Source organism: Lobosporangium transversale (genome assembly GCF_002105155.1).
Source record: "Lobosporangium transversale strain NRRL 3116 chromosome Unknown BCR41scaffold_55, whole genome shotgun sequence".
In the NCBI taxonomy this organism is placed as follows: Eukaryota; Fungi; Mortierellomycota; class Mortierellomycetes; order Mortierellales; family Mortierellaceae; genus Lobosporangium; species Lobosporangium transversale.
The window spans coordinates 165,587-188,132 of record NW_019029033.1 but is presented as its reverse complement, the minus strand read 5'-3'; the positions used below and the strand labels follow the sequence as shown (position 1 = coordinate 188,132).

At 41.4% G+C, this 22,546-nt stretch overlaps 9 protein-coding genes across 9 annotated transcripts; 4 read left to right on the top strand and 5 right to left on the bottom strand.

The window, feature by feature from the left end:
• Positions 1 to 822: 822 nt before the first annotated feature.
• BCR41DRAFT_341835 (Ppx/GppA phosphatase family-domain-containing protein) lies at positions 823 to 3,216 on the top strand (the record flags this gene model as incomplete). The annotated part of the gene is made up of 3 exons (XM_022022264.1): positions 823 to 1,085; positions 1,302 to 2,116; positions 2,309 to 3,216. 3 exons carry the CDS (start codon positions 823 to 825, stop codon positions 3,175 to 3,177), a joined length of 1,947 nt encoding a protein of 648 aa, XP_021876693.1. The 3' UTR covers positions 3,178 to 3,216.
• Positions 3,217 to 3,260: 44 nt separating this feature from the next.
• On the bottom strand, positions 3,261 to 6,880 carry BCR41DRAFT_341832 (hypothetical protein). Its single transcript, XM_022022263.1, has 8 exons — positions 6,826 to 6,880; positions 6,612 to 6,656; positions 6,275 to 6,376; positions 6,112 to 6,161; positions 5,889 to 5,978; positions 5,579 to 5,759; positions 3,676 to 5,473; positions 3,261 to 3,556 (listed from the first exon to the last, which is right to left on the bottom strand). The coding sequence occupies exons 1-8, from the start codon at positions 6,838 to 6,840 to the stop codon at positions 3,300 to 3,302; spliced, it is 2,538 nt and encodes an 845-aa protein (XP_021876692.1). The 5' UTR covers positions 6,841 to 6,880; the 3' UTR covers positions 3,261 to 3,299.
• An 807-nt stretch (positions 6,881 to 7,687) lies between these two features.
• On the bottom strand, positions 7,688 to 9,058 carry BCR41DRAFT_362522 (hypothetical protein; the record flags this gene model as incomplete). Its single annotated transcript, XM_022025737.1, has 1 exon — positions 7,688 to 9,058. A coding segment is annotated over exon 1 (1,022 nt), but the record flags the coding sequence as incomplete, so codon positions are not given.
• Positions 9,059 to 9,495: 437 nt separating this feature from the next.
• On the top strand, positions 9,496 to 9,986 carry BCR41DRAFT_362521 (hypothetical protein). Its single transcript, XM_022025736.1, has one exon. It carries the CDS (start codon positions 9,548 to 9,550, stop codon positions 9,734 to 9,736), a length of 189 nt encoding a protein of 62 aa, XP_021876690.1. The 5' UTR covers positions 9,496 to 9,547; the 3' UTR covers positions 9,737 to 9,986.
• Positions 9,987 to 10,638: 652 nt separating this feature from the next.
• Positions 10,639 to 11,033, top strand: BCR41DRAFT_362520 (hypothetical protein). Its single transcript, XM_022025735.1, has one exon. The coding sequence runs from the start codon at positions 10,726 to 10,728 to the stop codon at positions 10,936 to 10,938; it is 213 nt and encodes a 70-aa protein (XP_021876689.1). The 5' UTR covers positions 10,639 to 10,725; the 3' UTR covers positions 10,939 to 11,033.
• A 627-nt stretch (positions 11,034 to 11,660) lies between these two features.
• BCR41DRAFT_362518 (hypothetical protein) lies at positions 11,661 to 12,586 on the bottom strand. Its single transcript, XM_022025734.1, has 2 exons — positions 12,099 to 12,586; positions 11,661 to 11,977 (listed from the first exon to the last, which is right to left on the bottom strand). Exons 1-2 carry the CDS (start codon positions 12,244 to 12,246, stop codon positions 11,904 to 11,906), a joined length of 222 nt encoding a protein of 73 aa, XP_021876688.1. The 5' UTR covers positions 12,247 to 12,586; the 3' UTR covers positions 11,661 to 11,903.
• A 2,201-nt stretch (positions 12,587 to 14,787) lies between these two features.
• Positions 14,788 to 16,532, top strand: BCR41DRAFT_362516 (hypothetical protein). The gene is made up of 2 exons (XM_022025733.1): positions 14,788 to 16,375; positions 16,456 to 16,532. The coding sequence occupies exons 1-2, from the start codon at positions 14,837 to 14,839 to the stop codon at positions 16,504 to 16,506; spliced, it is 1,590 nt and encodes a 529-aa protein (XP_021876687.1). The 5' UTR covers positions 14,788 to 14,836; the 3' UTR covers positions 16,507 to 16,532.
• Positions 16,533 to 18,053: 1,521 nt separating this feature from the next.
• Positions 18,054 to 19,103, bottom strand: BCR41DRAFT_400948 (hypothetical protein; the record flags this gene model as incomplete). Its single annotated transcript, XM_022029177.1, has 3 exons — positions 18,054 to 18,345; positions 18,484 to 18,601; positions 18,887 to 19,103. 3 exons carry the CDS (start codon positions 19,101 to 19,103, stop codon positions 18,054 to 18,056), a joined length of 627 nt encoding a protein of 208 aa, XP_021876686.1.
• A 115-nt stretch (positions 19,104 to 19,218) lies between these two features.
• Positions 19,219 to 20,609, bottom strand: BCR41DRAFT_400947 (hypothetical protein; the record flags this gene model as incomplete). Its single annotated transcript, XM_022029176.1, has 3 exons — positions 19,219 to 19,346; positions 19,812 to 20,052; positions 20,334 to 20,609. 3 exons carry the CDS (start codon positions 20,607 to 20,609, stop codon positions 19,219 to 19,221), a joined length of 645 nt encoding a protein of 214 aa, XP_021876685.1.
• Positions 20,610 to 22,546: the final 1,937 nt, after the last annotated feature.

Genomic DNA, 22,546 nt, shown 5'->3' with positions numbered 1-22,546 from the left:
CTTAAAAAAATTGTAAGTATTGGCTTGATAGTACTTTTTTTTTTTTATTTCTTTGTTCTAATACACTTCTTCTTTTAACACTAGATGCAATGTCTCGTTTTTTAATGGGACGGACTATATGTGAGCGTCTTTACTACTCCTCGTTCTCATTTTCTCAACTGAGAAACGTCTGAATCAAGACATCTCTAAATTTAAAAGTCAGACCAACTATAGCCATACATCATAAGCCCTTGCTATCAATATAAAACCTATCAGGAAGTTACCCATATGAACTTTTTATTGAATAGGCTTACGATACTTAGAAAGACTGAACTAAAGGAACAGGAAGAAATTACAGCATAATGCTTATGCTTTTATATTTTATTTTTATTTTTTTATTTGATGCGATGGTGCAAAAGTTTTCAGTCGTCTGACATGTTTGTGTTCGTCGTAAGCAAAAAACCGTGTACATGTGGATTGTACAGTACAAACATGTACGTACATGTTACATGTACGCCCAAAGAGAAAGATTGCATCAACCGTCTGTGTGGGCCTGAGTGGGAAAAGATGCATGATCTTCTGATATTAAAATTGGCTTCTCTCCTCCGCCATCCAGTCAGCCAGGATCATGCTTATTCGTTTATTCTACCGCTGAATATATATGCTCTCTTTCTATTTTCTTTTGACCAGATCTTCTCTTCATTCTCATTTACTTCATTCTCTTGCTCATTCTGATTTTTCATCCCACCTTCAAAAAAAAATAAAAATAAAAATAATAAATTTTCTTCACCACCACCAAGGTGTTTATTCTCTGAGCTAGTGACCAGGACAAAAATCTGTGCCATGCCGTCTGCTGGATGTTTCGATACCTTCAGGGGTCTGTTTTCACCAGGTCATATTAATGATGTCCACAATAACAACAATGGTTCTTCTACATCCTCTATCGATGGATCATCCATCTCAGGCACCTCTTCAGGGATTCAAGCCCCTTTAGCAATCGTCGATATGGGCAGCAATGGTATTCGTTTCGGAATTATTGCCTCAATGGATCGCCATTTACCAGTACTGTATGAGGAAAGAGCGTCGATTTCATTGTATGAAGCACAGTTCGGCAATAAGGATACTGAGGATCTAGATTTTGAACCATTAGCTGTAGCACCACCAACAAATGGCACAAAAGATCACCAAGAAGGCTCTTCTTTCGACAAGTCTACAGCAGTAAAGCGTTCTAAAGAGGAAAGGGAGGCTCTGGCGAGAACATTGGTCGAGACTAGAGACAATGAAGTGATGATCAAAGAAGATTCTGGAAAACCATCAGAGAGACAGCCGATTAGTGAAGAGGTCATGGATGAGGTCGAGAGAACATTTAAGCGCTGGCAGGCATTGTGTCATCAAGCCAATGTTGAAACCGTACGCGTCATTGCCACTGAAGCCACAAGAACGGCCCCCAACTCTGAACAATTTCAAAAGAGGATCTATAATGCCACTGGTTGGACCGTCCAATTGCTAACCAAGGCACAGGAGGCCAATATTGGTGCTCTTGGTGTAATAGCCTCATACCATACTGTCAAGGGTTTGTTCATGGACCTCGGTGGCGGATCTGTCCAACTTAACTACATCATTCGAGGTCCCAAGGATGGTCACGGAGAGAGTAGCCCCAATGCTCAATCTTGGCCATATGGCGCAGCTGCCCTTTCAAGACGACTGAATAACTGTGGCAAGAATCAGGCTGCACGACAAGCCATCTATGATGAAATGGTCCAAGCATTCAAACAAGGGCTCGAGGACATTAACATTGCTCCCGAGATTAAAGAAGACAGTGAGGGCGGATATAGAATGTACCTCTCTGGGGGGGGATTCCGTGCTCTAGGATACTTGCTGATGGCCCGAAAGGTGAAAGATAACAAGGAAGACCATGCTAATAGAAGATATCCCATCCCCATCATCAACGGATACATGGCCTCTGCGAAGGAACTAGCTGAAATCGTAGAAGAATATCGGTACTTGGATCCAGATGAGGTCCAAAAAAGCTTCCGAGTCTCGAAACGTCGCGCCAAGCTGATTCCCGCCTGTGCGACCTTGATGGCTGCGGCCATGAAGGCGATTCCCATCAAGGAAGTGTTATTTTCAGAGGGCGGTGTCCGTCAAGGTGGATGCTTTGAAGTTTTACCTCCAGAGATCCAGAACAAAGACCCAGCCTTTGAGACCGTCCAGAGTTTTGTTAAAACCAATGGAGGACAACCACCACTGCATATGCCAGACGTGCAAGCCTTAACTTCCTTCGTATCCTCGGCCCTGCCTGCAGATTTTGCGGAATGCTGCCGTTCAGCCTCTTCTTTTTCCTCTTCCTCTTCTGGATCGGATAAGCACAAGGGATTACCAGATAAAGATGCAGCGGGGCTTCAAGTCTTTATCAACAGTCTCGAGCGCCTTGTCCCTCTTTTGGTCATGGTATTGAACTGTTACAATCAGATGCCTAAAGAAGCCAGATCCACAGCCGCATGGCGGCTGTTTTTACCTGGAGGAGCGCTTGCGAATTGTTATGGATTGACTCATAGTGATCGTGCCATCTTGGCTACAGTCCTTGCAGAACGTCATGATGGTGATCTTGCGGACCCAGATACGGCCAATGTCGTCAAGAAACTGATCCCAGGCGGTAAAGTCGCTCGTCAGGCTGCCAAGTACCTCGGCAAGATACTGGATCTAGCCGGTCTTTGTTCGCCTCTGCCTGGTATAGCCACACTATTGCTCGGTGGCGGTGGGGCACCGAGACATGGCGGTGGTATCCTATTTGAACAAGTTCCTGAGCAGAGTAACGGCGGCCGTAGAAACCGACGGGACAATGAAAAGACGCGCGTTGAAGGGGAGCCATCTGAGGACGAGCAAGGACCTGAAGATGAAGAGAAGGTTGTAGTCCTAGCAGCAGGTCTGCTCCCCTCAGGAGGCATTGCTCATGGACAGGTAGCGCTTCGTATAGACAAGACTTCCAAGGGACATCCATTATTGATGGCACCCAATGTCCAAGCGGCAGTCAAAGCCTTGGCCGAGGCTGCAGCCAGCACCCATGGCTTTACTAAATCGCTTTTCGATGACGAGTCAAGCGATGACGAGGGCAAGGGCAAGGGCAAGGGCAAGGGCAAGGGTAAGGGTGGCAAGGGCAAAGGCAAGGACAAGGATAAGAATACCCATCTTGAATAAGAATAGATGTCAAGATGTGAGATTAGATCAGCTTAAGGCTTTTTTTTTTTTTTTTTTTTTTTTACTTTAAATTAATAAACGTTCTAGTGATTGGTAAATCTCTATTATGCGTTGTCGCTTTTTTATCGTCTATGTCTTGACATCAACTTATTATAGACCTCACCCATGTTGAGGACTTTACCACTACGCCCACTACCCATACGTCCAGCCTCATCATCATCATCGTCATCCAAACCAGCCTCTAAACGCATCTGAGCCATCTGGGCTAGAATAGGTTGCCATTCATTGTACTTGGCTTCCGCCAGCAGGAAGCCATCATGACGAAGAGCCTTGCCTGTCTTGGTACTGTCCTCAAACGCCTTCATAACCCAATATTCAGCTAATGGAGTTTTTTTTTTTTAAAAAAAAAGAAGAAAAAAAAAAAAAAAATAACTATCCAAGAGAAATAGTAAGATGCTTTGGAAGGTGTCTCAACACGCAAATATATACTGTCCTTACTTGTGCGTCCATAAAATTCGCGCAGAGTTTCACCAATAGTTGGCGTGGAGGCAGCCTCCTCTTCTGTCATGGCGAGACGTGCTGCAAGGTCCACTCCGCTCAATTGCGAAGGCACAACTTCCGGAGCAGCTACAGTCTCTCCTCCTTCAGTAGAGGTCCCACCACCAGCAACCTTGATCTCCTCAGTTCCATCGCCAGCAGCAGGGGTTTCAGCATCACCACTCAAGATTGATTCTGCAGTCGCTTTCTCCTTCTCCTTCTCCTTCTTCTCTTTCTTCTCCTTTTTCTCCTTCTTTTCTTTCGATTTGCCCTCCTTCTCTACCTTCATTTCCTTTTTTTCTTTACTCTCTTTCTTGGCCTTCTTATCCTTCTTACTAGACTCTTCAATGACCTCGTCTTCAGACTCACTTTCATCCTCCTTCTCGTCGTCATCACCAACTTCTTCGTCCTCGCCTTCGTTGTCGTCATCGTCGTCATCGTCGTCATCTTCCTCTTCCTGGTCATCCTCGTCATCGTCAGATTCCTCACCAAGCCACAGCTGTGACTCAAACTGAGACTCACGCAAACACACATACTCTGTCATCTTATCCAGATTGAGTGAGAAAAAGTCGTCGAGGGTGTATTCGCGATCTTTCACTTCTAAAATACCTCCAAAGATAAACAGAGTACTCTTCTGAACTGCCAACATGGGATTATACCGGGGACAAGGCATCAATGGTTCTTCATCTTCGTCAGCATCATTGTCGTTATCGTTGTCCTTGGCCTTGCCCGAAGATTTTCCTGCGGATTTAGACTGCTTATTGAGCTCTGTACTTTCTGCGACCGGTTCAGATGCCTGAGACGCTTTTGGCAGAATACCGGCTGCTGCCAGTGCAGCTGCCGCGAGTGCTTCTTTGGTAGACGTCTGTGCTGGCTCATCCTGCTTAGCCTCGGAGCTATCACCATTATCGGCCTTTGCTTCAAGTGGCAGTTGGTCCTGAGAAGGCACAGTTGGTCCAGAAACATCCTCCTTGAGTGTCTCTGCTCCTGCATTGTCATCGTCTTCACTGTCTTCGAAATCGCCATAGTCAAACTCATCATCAGTACTTTCTTCCCATTTCATCTTTTCTCTCTTTCCTGCTCCCTCATCATCATCATCAGCACCTGATCGGCCTGTTCCAGTTCCCTGTTTATTAGCCTTCTTTGATTTCTTCTTCTTTGTAGTTTTTGGCTTCTTTAGGTTCATTGGGAACCAACGCCCAGTATCAATCTGATATGTGTAAAGGTCATTGTAGAACGTGCTCTCCAACGTTTCTTCAGTCACATCGTCGTCGTACACACCTCCGAACAAGACAGCCCGATTCTTGTAAGGGGCCATAGCACACCCAGAACGCGGGCTAGGAGCCGATCCAGATTTCTTCTTCTTCTCCCATCGGATCAATTTAGGGTCTGTATTCATCTTGAGTAACCAGGTATCTGTATGAACAACACCTTTGGGTCGTTGACCCTTTGTATATTCCTTACAGTAGCCACCATAGAGAATTACGCCATCGTTACAAGGGATAAATGAGAAGCCTGAACGAGCTGAAGGTCGGATCATTTGGTCCGGCAATTCAACTTTGGTCCATTTATAGTCTAGTGTATCGAAGACCCAAAGGTCATCGTAGTACCGCGTGTCAACATAGTTGTCATAGAATCCTCCAAACATGACGATGATGTGTTTCCAGAGCACCATGCGATGGCCTGATCGAGCTGCTGGTTTTGGTTTAATGTCGAGTTTTTCCCACGCATTGGTTTTCATATCCATTGACCAGAAATCCTGCAGATGGTTTAAGGTTTCATCAGTTGAACAGCACGTCAAAAGTTCCTCTTAAAACTAAATACAGATATAAAAAAATAAAAAATAAAAAGGAGTTATGCCTACCTTGTAATGAAAGAACTGGGTCTCATTAGGAGAGGCAAATTCGCCGCCGAATAAGAATAAGGTCCCAGCGGCGGTGATGACAATCTGATGAGACGAACGAGGACCAGGAGAATTGGGAGAGGTAATCCTACGCCATTCATCCTTTTCAATGTTGTATCGATACAGATCGTTGTAGAAAGCACTTATAAATATACACATATATGTATAATCTGTCAGACAGTCTAGTTTTCATAGAAAAGGTAAAGGAAAAAAAAAAAAAAAAGCTCATTTCGATAACAACTATATCTTGTTCTCATATTCTCCTATTTACCATTTAACTCCATCATAAAACTCCCCTCCAAAGAAAATTAACTCGTTTTGGTTCAGAGGGTTGGCTGTCAAAGTAGCATTGGCACGGCGACTATAAAAAAAAAAAAAAAAAAAAAAAAAAAAAGAGACGAAGTACAATTGTTAGAACTTTCTTCAGTAATAATGACAACCAACTTGAAGTTTTTTAAGAATATAAATGTCTATATAATCTGTAAAATCTTTACCTGGGTGGACCGCTCCAAACTTCTTCAATAATCTTGACTCTCTCCTCTTGCTATTCAAGTTGGATCAAAAGACAATAAGTAAAATCATTTACAAGATGTTTGAATAAATTCGTCCACCTAGTTCTAAATGGCAGTTACAACTCCTTTTTTTTTTTTTTTTTACCTCCTTCTTGAAATTGGCAAGAATAGTTTCGATATCTTCCTCTTGTTCTTCTACATTTTTCGCCTTGGTTTTCTTTTCTTTTTTAGCTTGCTTGCGATCTTGCTATACTTGTACAGGGTTTAATAAATGAAGATCAAAAAAACAAAAACAAAAAAAAAACACGCATATAATGTATATATACAAATTCATAGATTAGTAAAGTGAAGAAATATTAAAAAACGATTCTTTTGTCCCGCTTTTTTTTTTTTTTTTTTTTTTTCCTTTTGATCTTCTCCATCCATGATCACGAGAGAAATATATAAATATATGTATTTAAAGGTAGCAACTATCAACCGACCTTCTCTGCAACCTTGGCCTTGTGCTCTTTTGACTTTTTCTTTTTCTATTGTTGTCAGTCAAAAGAAAGAAAAAAAAAAAAAAAAAAAAAAAAAAGCTGTCGCTTAGTTTGACTCGTCTAGACAAAAAAAAAAGATCTATTATTCCAAGCGCCGTATGTTTTTTTTTTTTTTTTTTTTTTTTTTTTTAATGTCCACGAGCAAGCGAGACATTACATCCTTTTTGCCCATTGTATATGCAGTAAACTACTCCTTTGAAATCCAAAACAAGGTGAATGGGTTTATAAAATGTCGGACATGGGAAAACAAAAAAAACATATTGCCGAAATGGCACGTGATTATGAGACCCTGAAATCAAAAAAAAAAAAAAAAAACTTTTTGTTGTCCAGACAGGATTTTGTGGACAAGAGTCTGTTAGGACAGAGGCAAATGATAACGATGTCTTTGATGTAAAACACTGTGATGAACCGTGTTTAATGTCACATAGCATCCAAAGGGTGGGGCTTACCGAGAGAAGAAACAAAACTAAGACTTGTGGGGACTGCAAAGTGGACCCACTTTGGGGAGAAGAGGTCGAGATATCAGGTTTGTATCTGCATGTACATTCTAGAATGGATCGCTCTTCCATTTCATACATCGTTGTTGTGATTAAAGAAAAAAAAAAAAAAAAAAAAAAAAAAAATACTCACTTGCAGGCAGACAAACACAGGGGATGGATGTCCGAATTTGTCCATTGCGCGTGCAAAACGTGCGTACGTGCATGCTAATGTTGATGTTTTGGCTGTGGGCAACAAACTATTTTTCATTTCATTTTTTTCATGTGTATGTGTGGTTACATTGACGCCGCAGCGTGTGTTTAATAATGCTCTTTTTTTTTTTATTTATTTTTTTTTTATTATGACTAAACCAAACTGTTCATACAACTATTTTACACTGTGTACAATGCGTGGCCAGTGCTTCCGAACAGGCCTACGCTTTTTTTTTTTGTATGTGGTTGAAAAGTTGCCCTCATTTTGACATTGTCCTTGAGTAATGGATTAACCATTATAGAAACGAAGGGCTTCACTTTTCAGGAGCTTTTTTTTTTTTTTTTTTTTTTTTTTTGCTTTGCCAGCCCAGAAAGGGGTGGAAAGATCAAAGAGTCTAAAAATGGGACAGGTCCAGCGCATCACTAGCTTTTGTAGGACATGTGTACATGTTGTACACCACCGCCTCAGGAGATTGAAAGTCTAGACTTGAACCCCTTCAAGACCGCGCAGCTCATGATAAGTCTCGAGTTGTAGAAGCCAATGCTGACTTGGACTTGAAGGCATGCTCAGACCTTTCCGAAGACCCTGATGGTGTAACAGTTGAGAGGTCGTAGCAGTCCGCATCATTTTTTCATCCATGATCGTCGGTCTTTGACCTTCAGGTGGAGAATCGGGACTAGACCAACCTGAATGGTCATCGTCATCATCCTCTTCATTATCCTCTACCATCGCCACGTCAACAAAGTCAACTTCATCAAAGTTGGGGAAACTGAAATAGTTGCTTCGGGAACGAAGCACACCGTTGGTGCTGGCCTCTTTTCCCTTTTTGCCCACTTTGCTTTGTCGACCGCCGAAACGTTTTGAAGGCGGGATGGAAAAGTCTGCGAGACTTTCTTTTGCAGCCGAATAAGTGGATGCTGAGGAGGATGGGGGTGAAGAGGAGGTGACGCCTAATGCGGTCTGAATGCCATCGAGAATCGAGTTTGCACGGCTTCCTGAGCTTGCTCCAGAATTAGCAGAGGAACTTGATTTTGGTGGTAAAGTGATGGTGGTAAAAGTGGGCGAATGGGGCGGTGACTGAGCAGAGACTAGACAAGTAACTGTGTCTGGACATGTTGCGGTCGTCAGGAGACGCAGTGGCGGATGAAGCGAGGGATGAGGATAGGAGATTGTACTTGAAGCTGAGAGCGAGTGAGCGTGAAGCTTATTGGGGCCGCTTGTGCCTGTTGGTGCTGTGGACATGGATGGAGGATGTGAAAGTGAAAAGTTTGTGGGACTTGAGCCAAGGCTGGTAGAACTCTTTGGAGTAGACTTTTTGGAAACGGAATTGATTTTATTGCTGTTGATGTTGATGTTGATATTGCTGCTGATATTGGTAATAGATCGGCGCTGATTTGAATTTGAATTTGAATTTGAATTTGGATTTGACTGATGACTGAGAGTGCTGATGGGTATGACAGGCGAAGGAATGGTCTTGATCACCTTGGCATTGAAGGCGGTGTTGTTTGCACGAGGAAGGGCAGCAGACGCCATCGTATGTGCCTGGTCAGTGAAGGAGTGTGCCTGTTATTTTTTTTTATTTTTTATTTTTGTTTGTTTGTATCTGCGTGCCTGTGCTTGTGCCTGTTGTGTCAATGTCTGTGTCTGAATCTGTGTTTGTGTTCCAATCTTGAATTTGGATAGAATAAAACAAAAAAAAAAAAAAAGGATGGGGCAAGAATACTTCGATTGGAGGAATAAGATAAAAAGGGAAAAGAAAAAAGGGAACAGGGAACAGGGAAGAGGCGAAGAGAAGAGAGAAGAGAGAAGAGAATATGCAGAGAGTTAAGTTTGTTTGAGGATAGGAGATATAGTTGTAAAAGCTGCACTGGAGTGGAAGGAATAGAGAAAGAAAGAAAGAAAGAAAGAGAGAGAGAGAGAGAGAGAGAGAGAGGTGAGTATATGAGTGAATGAAGATTATTAATGATGCAAGTAAAGAAGATAAAAAAGATAAAAAGATGTTAATAATGAAGAGAGAATAGAAGGAATGGAAGGAAGAAAAAGATAATGATCGTGAGAGAGAAAAAGAGAGAGAGAGATGGAATAAGATGAAAAGAAAGAAAAAAAAAAAAAGACAATTGCATATTTTTAATATATACTTGATCGAATCCAAATAAAAAAAATAAAATAAAATAAAAAAAAATATTGTGATGTATCTGACATCCGATATCCGATATCCGATATCCAATTTATTCAATATCCAATATCCAATATCCAATATCCAATATCCAATATCCAGGGTAATAAGGTCAATGCAATCAATCCCAGCTCAATCGACAAGTAAATCAAGGTATCTTGACCAAGAAGCAAAATACATGAACATAGTGACATACCTGTGAACTCTGTTATGGAAAAATAAATTATAAATGATGATATAGCAATGATGAAGATAAAAAATAAAAATAAAAATAAAAACTTTACTATGATTACAAAGGGTAATTAAGAGAGAGTTGGTCTGATATTGATAATGATATTGACAACAAACGTTCTTTGATAGGTGTATTCAATCTGGCAATATGGACTAACGTTTGATGCTGAAAAGGGACAAGGCTGTCGAATAGAATGAGTGTGTTTTGGAAAGAAGGGTTGTATTTCAAAAGAAGCGAACTGTGCAGCTTTGAACTGGGGTGAATGGGTGGAAGCTAAAAGATGCTTCCTCCCTCTTAATGGTCGGGTGTTGCTTTTGCTTATATATCAAAAAAAAAAAAAAAAAATCAGTGGTAGTAGGTGTTGTGTGTTGATGACTTTTATGAGCGTTTTAAATGGATGTGGAATGGGAAGAGGATCTTTTTTTACCGAAAGAGAGAGTTTTGGATATTCATTCTCAATATTTTGCTATTCAAAAAATAACAATATATCCACAATATAAATATAACTATTGTTTAAATATAAACCCGAGTAGACACCATCTATTACTGCACGTACATCCTCATTCACATTCACAAAAACGGGAAGAAAGAGGCGATGGTTTTTCTTTTTTTTTTTTTTTTTTTTTTTTTTTTTGCATATCACATTTAATAATAAATCTTTGAATCCTTGCCATGTAAAAATCGATGAGCTCTTTCTCTCCGTCTCTCATGCGATGCTCTTCAATACCATGAGATACAATTCAAAATGGTTGTGATCCGATGTGATCTCTTGTGCACGGCATGCTCTTGTTCACGCGTATTTCCTTTTGTTGTAAAAAAAAAAAAAAAAATAAAAAAAACCGCAATGAACTTGTTGTTCTCCCCCCCCCCCCCCTCTCTCCATCTCGTTCCCTTCCTCCCTTCCATCCTTTCCTCTTCCCCAAAAAGTTGCTTTTCCTACCATCACCTGAACAGACAGCATGGCCATCGACAATTGCCCGTTTGTCTTCTTTTTTTGTTCCTTGTTTGTCTGTTTGTCTGAGCCCACGCCCACAGCATATTCAAACTTCAACTTCCCAGGCACAACATCCACATCATGGCTAGGGCGGACTGTCTGTGTTATAATTACATCTTTTTTTTGTTTTTTTGTTTTTACAACGGTCAACCTAGAAAACTATGAGAAGATCAACTAACAATGCGTAGAATTGCCCCGTATGCGTCTCCTTGACTCGAGTTCCCTTTATCCTCCGATAACTTCAGTGCATCCTTTTTTTTTTTTTGTTTTGACCCTATTCATTTAGTGAGCAGGGATCCAGACCCTGATCGTGTGTGACAGTGTCACAAAGCCCAGGAGGGATGCTCTTAGGTCAAACCTCGAACTAGCATGGACCTATCACAGACAAGATGAATGATCGTTGCGGTGCTTTTTTAAAAAAAAAACCCTGCACAGTAAGTAACTCATTAAATGCACAGTTCTTACTAATCCATTACTTCTTTTTTTTTTTTTTTTTTTTTTTTTTTTTTCCTTTTCTTCAATGTTTACCATAGAACAACAACATAACAATTGTCAAGGCCTTTTCTTCTTCTCCGACACGACACGATTTCCGTTTCCAATGTCGACGAGTCGCCGACCGGTGTAGGCTATGAATATTGATACTAAAATAGCCGTAAAGTACCACTGAATGGCTAAAATAGAAAATCCTTTGGCAACTGTCGTGCTTGGACTGATACCATCTTCACGAAAAAAAAAAAAGGACCGATCTTCAATGCAGGCACAACATTTACCACTGAATACAAACACACCGACATGCATTTTACTCCGCACAAAGAACTCTTTACTTCCTCTCCTTCTCCCCTTATTCTCTTTTTCTCTAGACGAAAAAAAAAAAAAAAAAAAAAAATGTAAATATATATACTTTGCTCATCAATCATTTGAGCTGGCACCTAGTTTTATGCAAATTACAGAGCTATCAAAGAAGTCAAATTGAATGGACATTTGAAAAAATCCAATCCTAAATTGAGCACAAAAAGTCTTCGTGATCTACCCTCTCCCTTTTTTTTCTTTTCCACCTTCGGGCTACCCCTTTTCGTTCAAGTGTACTAGAAACTGCACGCGTTTTATAATACTATTTTCCCTGATTGATCATCTACCAAGCGTCTATTTCTGTCTTGGAAAACAGTTGCGCTTGGGGTGAGCTATGACGATTGATGCAGGACGTAATGATAGACGAGGTCTGGCAATTGAATTGAAAAAAAAAAAATAGTGCCGGCTTGAAGATCTTATTCCTTTTCAATACCACGCCTACATCGTCTGAATTTTTTTTTTTTTTTTTTTTTTTTTTTTTTTTGTTAGCGACGGTGTTGTGTGACAGTAGAACGGGACAAAATGGCGGCATGGTGAGTCTGTTGAATATGTAAGAGTACATGTACATGTTTGCATGTGCAAAGTATACAATTACAATACATAAAAGGAGTAACAATACTAAATAGTTAAAGAGCATTGTTTCCTTTGTTCCTGAAACAAAGCCATCATCCACGCATCATCCCGTCCATGAGCTCAACATCAGGCATTACCGATTATTGTTTTTTTAGATGTTTATAGTATATATATACTTTGAGTGAAAAGGATGTGACAGAGTAAATAAGGAGAACATGTCAAGAAAAGAAAACAAGGGACGCAATCCTGCGTCACCTTGCACAACCGCGCATCTCTGTCTCCCTCCACCCCCCTCCTTTGCTTCCTCTTTTTTACTCTTCACCCTTAACCGCAGAGTGAAGGATGTAGGATGAGGATGTGGATGGCTTGCAGTAGACGAAGCCCTAATCTTTGAAAGGAATCACAGATATATGTATATATATATATAACATCTACTGTACATTCACTACGGTTGATAAAGAAGGAAAAAAAAAAAAAAAAAAAAAAAAGAGTTTTCTAGGAGTAATGAATAACCCTTTTTTTTAAGGTTTTTATTCCCACCATGTCGTGTTGTAAGTGTGATATACATGTCTATATGCCATTGTATAAAATACTTTTAAAAGATATATGGATATGACATTATGTGTAAAGTTTACGCCTCAGAACAGTGAAGGAAATAACCCGATCCTCATTATTTGCTGATCCAATCTGTTACAAAGAAACAAGAGAAAAGTGAGTCGGGGCATCGTTGCTCACGTTCCTATTTGATTGTTAAAACCCTAAAAAAAAAAAAAAAAAAAAAAAAAAAAAGGCAGTTTCTTTTAAAAGAAGCAACGCTCGGGCGAGATCAAAAGACAAGACAAGGGTAATAAGAAAAACATGGCCTAATGGCCTAATGCATGAATAACATGCGCACTTTTTTTTTTCTTTATTTTGTATGGTTCAAGTAGACAAATACCGAAAATACGGTTTTCTGACATCTCATTTGATGGCTGATGAATTTTTTCTTTTGTGGACATTTAGCCACACAAGAGGAAATAAGATCTTAGACCAAAGTGACCAATCATTGTGCAACAAGAGCCATGAGAGCATGGATTCAACCCTGTAATTGAATACAGTAACAGAACCTTTTTCCTTGGACTTTTCCTCCTTGTCCGTTGAAGAGGCTGAAATCCCGCGCCATAATGCGAGACATTCAAACACATTAGCGCACTGACTATTTTTAAGCAACAAAGTATAGACTTCATTGCTCCCCTACTCTTTCCTTCCGATGCCTCCTTGACATTGTCCTCTATTAAATATAATATATACATATATATTATGATAACAAAAAAAAACTCCTCCCAAGGCGAATCCTTTTTTTTTTTTTTTTTTATTTCTGCTCGCGGTCTTGGAGAAAGAAAGTTACCGCTTAGTGTGATGACACATGTAGCACTAGCATCAAGTATTTTCAGACATTGTGGTGGTGGTTCGGAACCCGGGCCTGAAGTGAAGAGAAAAAGACAAATGATTGGTTGCTCTATTTTTTTCTTTACTTTACTTTACTTTCTCTCGACTCTGTATATATGATTATGATCACTCTCTTTGGTATTATGCCCCAGGCAATGTGCGGAGGAGTGAAAAAAAAAAAAAAAAAAAAAAAAAAAAAAATGTCCGCCTTGCATACTTTCCTCGGAAGTTGACACCGCACCGCCTCCGCTCTTTAATTCATGTTCTGCACAAAAGACAGGATAGGACAGCTGGGAACGCGTGTAACTTGAATTTGGTTGGATCTTGACAATGCCGAAAATCCTAGCTTACGTTAGACAAATTATATGAAAAACTATACAATGCATTGATTGGTCCAGGTACTTGGCTTCTAGGCCATTTTCATGCTAGATCCTAGAACTTAAAGCCTAGGAAGAGCAACGCGTTCACCTTTGTCTCTAGTCTTGATATTATACCCACCCACTCTCTCATCCCAACTCTCACTCTGAAGATACACTTGGAAAAATCTACTCTTTATTCTTTCAACATAGCGTGATAGTCAACTGCACTCCGTATCCATACTTTTTTTTTTATTTTATTTTTTTTTTATTTTTTTTATATCAAATAGCTTCAATGTTTCATACCCATCAGCATTTGTAGGTCATCGACCTGCGAAATTCTCTTTAATAGGCCTTGTTTTACAGGTGGTAAGCTCAATCATTCTGAAATCCCCCCCGCCTCTCTGGGCACCTTTCCAAACAAGTCTTCAAAGAGGGAAATTGAAACTACAAGATCTTCAAAAGCAATCATGTGCTCTACAAAGTCAATTCAAGCCTTATCTAGTACTCAAATTGGACCGGCGAGAGAGAGAAAGAAAGAGAAACCAGATTCTTAGATCCGTACTGGCTAATTATCTCTTTGTGCTAGAGCAAATGCAAAATAATGATCGAAAGTTGAAAGATAAGTGAGAATTGAATGTGGATTGCAGCACCACATTGTCCGGGTATTTATTAATTGTAAAATTGGGATCTCCTATTTATGCAGGCTGGAGGGCTGCAGTGGAAAGAATGCAATCCTTTTGTACATGTGTGTTTTGTACGTGTGATCAAATACGAAATATGCAACAGCAATATTTAAACTTCTTTGTAAGAAACGCGATTGCCATTGTAGATTCGATCACGCTCCATCATTCCTCTTCTCTTCTTCGCATGATGGGCAACCCCGATTTGCATCCCTTGGATATTCCAGAAATTATTTCGCTTGTTGGCGAACACCTCGATGAAAAAAGTCTTTTTTGTTGCATTCGTGTTTCCAAGACATTCCACGACACACTTGTCAAAGCTATTTGGAAAAAGACTAAAATTAACAGTCCTTCAAGATATCCTACCGCTGAAGCACTGCAGACCTACAAGGAATATATTGAAGAGCTTGGATTTTATTATAACTTCCCAGAGGAATTCGGATCATTGCAAGGTTGTAAGAACCTTAAACATATTGAGTACTATGGAGGCTCACCGCCTCTGAACCCAACTGCTCGGAGTGATCTTTCCAATCTCATCAAGGCCCACAGCTCCACAATCACCAAGCTAACGTTCTATTGTCCAACTTTACGAGAGATATGGAAAGCGCTGTTGGGATGCACTCGTCTTGAAACCTTGATGATCCAAGAGATAGTTATACTCAAAGATGAAGTCGATCTGTTCTTTCAAGCCTGTAAGAAAGTCAGGATCTTGACCATATCTAGAGTAAACATCAGTCGGCTACCTTCCGATTTCCTGAACGATGCCACCGACACATTCACTTTCCCAAATCTGAGCACATTACATCTTCATAAGGTCAAAATAGTCAATCCTCCACATCCGCACACATCGCCATATTGCCTCGCCATGTTGACTAGGAGATGTCCAGGATTATACACATTGAGCTTCAATGGACACGGAGATGACGATCGAACTTCACCTAATGTTTTCTATAAGACAGCACTACTTCATCGACCTTATGCGTTGAAAAACCTATCGGATCTACACTTTTCAAAGATGGATTTAAAGGACGAGGATATGGCGGCACTTCTTAGATTGATGACCGAACTAAGACAGCTGGTTGCTCCACACTGTGAGTTCGGCCCACTTTCTATTCGGGAATTGTTAGCAAACGAACAGGAGATGTTGGATGATGGACAGATAGTACGGAAAGCAAGAGAACAGAGGCTCTGCGATGCAGTTGAGGTATTGGAAATCAATACAGAAAGTCACATATCTGGTGGCGCTGTTCAAGCAGTGTTGTCTAATTGTCCACGTCTGAAGAAGCTAGTGGGATCCAAAATCAGAGTGACAGAGATTGTCGATGGTGCAGAGTGGGTTAGCACTGAGCTGACTATACTGAGTATCCGTCTTGAAGCCGATGTTGATCAAGAGACTGCAGAAGGCATGCAGAAGCAGCGTATTGCGTTTAAGCAGCTAGGCAAGTTGACTCGACTAAACTACCTTGATTTGACAGAACAGACTTCATTATCTCAGAAAATCCGGACACTGGACTTGAGGTTAAGAGCAGGTCTGGATGAGCTAGTCAACTTGAAGCGTCTAAGATCACTATCCTTCCAAGGTGATAACCATCAGCAGATGCAATCTGAGGATGCGTTGTGGGTTATAAACAATTGGCCAGACGTCGAATTCTATGGAGACATTGCGGCTCAAGATCCTGATACTGAGGAATTAGTGGATAGCATATTCGAAAAGCGCGGAATTGTAGTAGGTTTTTCGGAACTTTCGGATTATTTCTAGTGAAAGTAAGGGGATAAATATTAATATTATTTATTATCACTTCATAGCCTGGTTTGAAAGGAGGGGCATGGGCCTCTTTTTCAAAGAATAATTGTTAAAAAAAGATGCTGCCATAATAAAGGAGAAAACAAAACATCATAGCTCATACAATGCTTATCAACCTTGTTTATATCAGTAATTCGACAAACATCCTTTCAACAACACAGGACGAAATAGTCAAGTATCTTTGTAGCCAAGAGGTTCAAAACAAGGGATGTACTCTGGATACGAATGGCTTTCCGTTTCACATGAGGGTAAGGCGAGATTCTGGAGTGAAGCATGGCGCTGGTGGCATTTACTATACAATATTCATTAATGCACTGATAAAAAAGCACCCATCAAATGATTTTATTTAGCATTTTAGTACTCAAATGGTTCAAACTGGCTGCAGAGTTGTCGGGATACCTGATCAGCCCAAGGGCCTTAAGGCTTTGAATGTCTGAAACAGAGGACAGCTACCCTACTTCAGGTCAGCATACAGGAGTATCAGAGCCCAAGATAATTGATCGCGAAGAATTGCTACAACTGGAGACAAGGTCAGGCCCTTCTACTGATGAGTATTACGCAGTACACAAATTCAGCCTACGGTATTGAGGACCCACCCATCCTTATGCCTGAGCCAAAGAGAGGGAATAAGTCGCCGTCCAAGAGTTCGAAAAGTGCAAGGAAGAGCTTATGGTTCTGCAGAAGGAGTTGGGCCGTATAGCATATAATAGGCAAAAAAGAAAGTGCACATTGAAGGATATGCAAGCAGTAGCAGATCTGAGTTTTTTTTTTTTGATAGGAACCAGAAAGAACAATAAACCAGCTGATCCCTTTGGGTACAGCACGATCTTGGCCCTATTGCATCACTGAAAACAGACACGCAGTAGCCTCTCAACGCCCGCACCCAGCACTAGACTAGCGTATTTGCTGACACGCATATATTGTCTAAATTATGTAAATCTAATTGAACTACAAATTCTCAAGGTGGATCCTCTTGCTGCTTCTGGGCTCCTCTTCTTGCTCGGGCGGTGCTGTCGCTTGACCGCTCTCTTCCGCCCTGGAAGTTATCTTATTTTGGTTTGGCACAAGATAGGATGGTCGTTCTTGATAAAGTAGATGGCCCTGAACAACATTGCAAATGTTATGGCCTGCCATGATATCTCTGTGCATGAATGCCTTGCAGCTGCTGCAGCACAGCCAACGGATCTCAACCTGGCTAACAAATCCTTGACACGTCGAGCATTTTTTTGAGGTATAGTATTCGTTTACGCCTACAACGATGTATCCGAGAGATCAGACCTAATGGGACAGAAATGCAAGATAAGTGCTACAATGTGATAATAGTGGCAATAAAAAGCAGTGACCGACGCTACTGCTTAATTCCATATGACCATCAAGTTTTTTTTTTTTTTTTTTTTTTTTTTTTTTGTAAAGAAAATAGTGGGCGAGTACATACCGTTTTCACGAAGTACGACTGGAATGATTCGTGTAAAGATGACAGCTTTGCGTTTGACGAGAACTTACCAAGGCCCACCCCGATCACCACCTTGTTTCCCTCATTTATTTTTGCTCCGATTGATCCGCCAACCGTCTTGAGTAGACTATTAGCATTCTTCTTGTATTATTCAGCCCGAGCTCTCTTTGCATCCCACCTATGTTTCTTGATAACATTGTTGCTGCTATAGAAGGAATCAAGGTCTTTCTCCACGCCTCTGAGCCTCTCAATGTAATTTTTTATACTTGCATCGACTCCACGAAGAGAAGGCAGGCTGGTCTCGATGTCACTGATGGACTGTGAATTGTAGGCCGCTGCTGTCTTCCGTTGCTCCATCCAACATGGGATGATGGCGCCTATCAGAGCTTGACACATGTGCCTTTCTGCAAAGCGCTTGTGTGCCTCCCTTACAGTGCTCCTATTAGAACCATTCGAGCCATTCGAGCCATTCGAGCCATTCGATACTCGAAGTAATCGAACGACTCGAATTATCTAGAGATCTGTAATTGAATGGCGCCATTCGAATCATTAACTATTCGAATAGATTCGAACTTACCATGGTTCGTTTTCGATTCGAATGCATTCGAACCCATTTGAATTCGATATGTTCGGATCAAATAGGAGTACTGCTCCCTTGTAATGATTCCTTAACTCAATCTTGAGTTGTGTGCCAACTGATCACAGAACAGCAGTCCCTGGATAGCGCATCCTTTTATTGATCGCGCCAGCATCAGCCATAGCAGGCAAAAAGTCTTTGGCCTTCAGGATGAAGCTGAGCACATGAGCGACCTTTCCTTTGCTAACTGGGGGCCTCTTGTAGTAGATGCATACGAGGAACGAGAACAGAAAGATCGTATTAGTATCTTTTGTTTCGTTTTCATCGTCCTCTGCATCTTCTCTCCTTCAGGACCCTCATCACTGGCCACACTCTTGCTAGATACAGCCACTGACGCCGGTACCTGAAAGCTGCTCAATGTACTGGCCAATAGCTCTCCGGGAAGTGCGCTTGGTCTTCGAAGCACAGCGAACAGCTTGTTGGAGGCAAGTCTTAATCTTAGATCTCAACTGGGGCTTATCAGTCAGTATTCTATTCAGGTTGCCGTTGATAGTCTCGATATCAAGAGGCCTAGTTGGGTGTTTATACTGCATAGCCCTGGCCAAGTCTTTTTTATCCATTTCGTCTACCGGTTTTTGTGGCCTTTTCGTCTTTTCTTTCTGCTTCTTCTGCTGCTTATTAGAGCCAAGAGTATTTGCATTGGGATTGTCTTTCTGCTCTCTCTGTTTGTATTCTTCATGATCTCTGGACAGGCATGTTCGAGCTTTCGGGAACGGGCCTTGAATGAATACCGCTCTCGATACTTATATTTCCGTCCTGAAGCGTGCGAAGGAGGCCATAGGGCAGGTGCTCGATCGATAGAGCTAAAAACGTTGAATGTATCCGAGTACCTTTTCGTCTGGGACAGCTGTCAACAGAGGCAATGTCCATGTTAAGGCTGCAAAAGTGGGTTAGCTGAATGAAGATGGAGTAAAAAAGGGATAAAGAGCTAGATCAGAGCACATTGCCTTCTACCTGTACTCTTATTCCTTTTTAGTTGTTCGCGGATTAAAGCCAGTCTCTGTAGTAGATTTTATGAGTCAAAGGGACTTGTACGGAAGCCTGAAGTGCAGCTGGTAGACATTTGCTCTGTTGCAGATCTACAAAAACCCTTATGGAGTTTTCAAAATATCCATAGTCTACCTTCCTTTCTCACACTTCATTGTGACTCAAGTAACCTTGGATCATGCTCTTGGGATCTTTTTTTGAAAAAGCAAAAAAAGGAAGAGAGAGGGTTTGATGTGAGATCAACCTTTTAGACAGCTTACTACTCTACGGTATGCCATTACCTTCTCCAATCTGCTCCTTGACGATTTTGTAGTTAGTAATATTTCCAAGCCGGGAAATGTTGCAAGTGTAATCGTTCTTGCTCACGATACACGGTACCGTCAACTGCAGTCGTGTAATATACAGGACGGCGAGTACGTCTGCAAGCTTATACACCAAAATGCGGCCTCTCGAGATAGGGCACCAAAGCGTTGAGATGTTCCTGTATGCGAACATGTCGCTGTCTCGGGACACAACTACATCCTCGAGTTAGCAATCAGTCGCGATAGCAACGTCTGCCTCGGATTGACATTCTTGAACAAGGCAATTCTTGCTCCGCATGTAGATCGCGAACGAGCCTCGTGCTTCTTTTGACCAATGGAGGGCCATATCCAACGCCTTAATTACAGTCAGGAATTGTTTCTTTCGGACTCGACTCTTGCTTTGTACGCGTTCGTATAACTCATCGAGCCCTCGTTGGGCGTCCATCAGTGCCTTGGCTCGCACTTGCTCTCGACATATATGGGTAAGTCTTTTTTCCTCACAAGCGTCGTCGTCAAGATACAGAATAAGATTTTCTGACGCGACGCTCCATATTTCTCCAGCGCCCTTTCCATGATCTTGTGGGCTGTATCGAGGGAATGATTGGAGTATGCGTTTCGAATTGTCGGATACAAGGGTCCTAAAACATCAAACCTTATGAAAGCGTCGTGATTCAAGGGGTTGGAGGGATTGGAGGTAGAGCAGATTGACGAATGGTAGTGAAGACTCGCCTCATAGCCCTTCTTTAGGAGAAAAGACCAGAGGCCCTCGATACCCATTGTTAAGAGGTGATATGAATATAGAAGCGGGATATCGGAGGAACTGTTAAAGAAAGAGATGTTGGGTGAGGAAAAAAAGAAAAACGTGTGAATTCTTATACTCCTCGTTTGACCAGTGATTCTTATATTTTCTATTCAAAAAATGATGGTTGGATTGCATTGGTGGCTGATTTTGATATTTCACCGTACGCGACGAGCTTGTAACAAGGGAGATACTTGGCTCTCAATACATTCAAAAAATATAAGAACCACTGACCATATGGATGGACAACACGGTGTTTCACGTGGCATCAGTCCAATTTTTCTTAATATCGACGTATGAAGCGCATGGTGTTTAACACAAAATTAGACACAAACATTGGAACACACCGGTGGGACATCAGACTTAGGGGCGCCGGGAGCACCTGGTGCTATTGCCGTTATCCAAAAAAAAAAAAAAAAAAAAAAAAAAAAAAAAAAAGATATCCGGTGATGTTGTTGCACCGAAAAAATTGCCCGTGCTTGTTGTACATTTTTCTTCTTCTTCCCTGTTCTATTTGAGAAATCTGGACCACAACCTCAGCATAGGCTGCTTGACGATAAAGGATATCCTATCATACTCGCCAAATTTTAATCCACATGAACCAGTAGACCCTTATCCTATTCCTAAGGAGGCACCTAATCCTTTTACTACAGTTTTCATGTTCAGTGCATTTCGAAAATTCTGGGGCTAAGAAAGGCCTACATATCAATGGGCAGAGTACTCGGAGAATAACTCTCGATTTATTCTTGCCCATAAAGGGAACCTGGATACACCACTTCCTACGTACAGTAAGGCATATCCTGGCCGCAGCCGTCCACGTGAATCCAATTGGCCAGTCAAATACGTCTGTTGGCGCCAAGGTTCGAAAGAAAAGTTGACCGATTGGTAGCAAATGCTCGGTATATATCAGAATCAAAGAACTTATTGAGCAATATCGGATTATGGTGGAGTATTATAGATGCCACAACCATGGAATTTCAGCACAGTCTAGAGCCGATCTTCCTCTAGAGCCTAACGAGCACAATTGGATGCGGCCGATGATCTGCGGTGGCCATGATTGGAAATGTATCAAGAATGAATTGAGGCCAACTGAAAAGGGCCTTCAATCGGTAATGACCATTTCAGCATGTGTTGGATACTGTTACATTCGCTTAGATCATAGCTAACATCTCATGATTTGCAGGTTGAGGCAGGGGTGCAAAGTCCTCCTCCAAGCTTTCTTATCACTTTCAATAATGTACGTACAGGAATCTAACATAAACAGATAAAGGAGTTCACCCGAGGTGATAGTGTTGTCACTAGTGTCGAGGGGTGGATGAAGGGAATTCAAGGAAATCAGGGCAAAGGGTGGCTTGCTAATGAAATTGGTACCAACGATCCGCAAAACTATCTAATTGCCTGGTATACGAAATTCCAATTGAAAGTAAGAATCCGCCCTGGTTCATAATATAATCCCTATGGTGATAACCTTATTTAAGGTCCTCGTTACTGTTTTCAACAAGTTATGGAGGATAACAGTTTGATAGCCTGCATGGACTTCACACGGAGAGTTGCTATGTCTGTGAGGAATGAAAAGGGCAAGGGCAAAAGGGATAGTGACTCTTCAGTCTACCTATTTACAATCCTTGTCAAGTATCGGGGTTTGAAAAAAGGCATCCCAGTTGCCCATATACTCTTCAGCTCAGAATCATCGTAAGTTTGGCAAATTCTAGCAACGATGTGAAATTGGTGTCTACCAAGCTGAGACCATTACATTATGTTCAACGACAGATTTCTCATAGAGAGATGGTTATCGTGGCTCGGAACCGATTGCGACTTCAAGGCGTCAAAGTTCATAGTGGACTGCCCACTGACGCAGAGTGATGCCGTTCAGGAAGTGTTTTCCTCCGCATCAATTTACTTCTGCCACCTCCAT

Excerpts from the sequence above, each read along its gene's own strand:
- BCR41DRAFT_362518 (XM_022025734.1), bottom strand. The coding sequence starts at position 12,246 with ATGCTCTTTAACTATTTAGTATTGTTACTCCTTTTATGTATTGTAATT. Across the intron at positions 11,978-12,098 it reads ACTGTCACACAACACCGTCG|CTCGTCTATCATTACGTCCT; the intron begins CTAACAAAAAAA and ends CAATTGCCAGAC.
- BCR41DRAFT_362520 (XM_022025735.1), top strand. The coding sequence starts at position 10,726 with ATGGCCATCGACAATTGCCCGTTTGTCTTCTTTTTTTGTTCCTTGTTT.
- BCR41DRAFT_362521 (XM_022025736.1), top strand. The coding sequence starts at position 9,548 with ATGTATCTGACATCCGATATCCGATATCCGATATCCAATTTATTCAAT.
- BCR41DRAFT_341832 (XM_022022263.1), bottom strand. Across the intron at positions 6,377-6,611 it reads AGGCCAAGGTTGCAGAGAAG|CAAGATCGCAAGCAAGCTAA; the intron begins GTCGGTTGATAG and ends GTACAAGTATAG. Across the intron at positions 5,474-5,578 it reads CCCAGTTCTTTCATTACAAG|GATTTCTGGTCAATGGATAT; the intron begins GTAGGCATAACT and ends AACCATCTGCAG.
- BCR41DRAFT_362516 (XM_022025733.1), top strand. The coding sequence starts at position 14,837 with ATGATGGGCAACCCCGATTTGCATCCCTTGGATATTCCAGAAATTATT. Across the intron at positions 16,376-16,455 it reads TCGAAAAGCGCGGAATTGTA|CCTGGTTTGAAAGGAGGGGC; the intron begins GTAGGTTTTTCG and ends ATCACTTCATAG.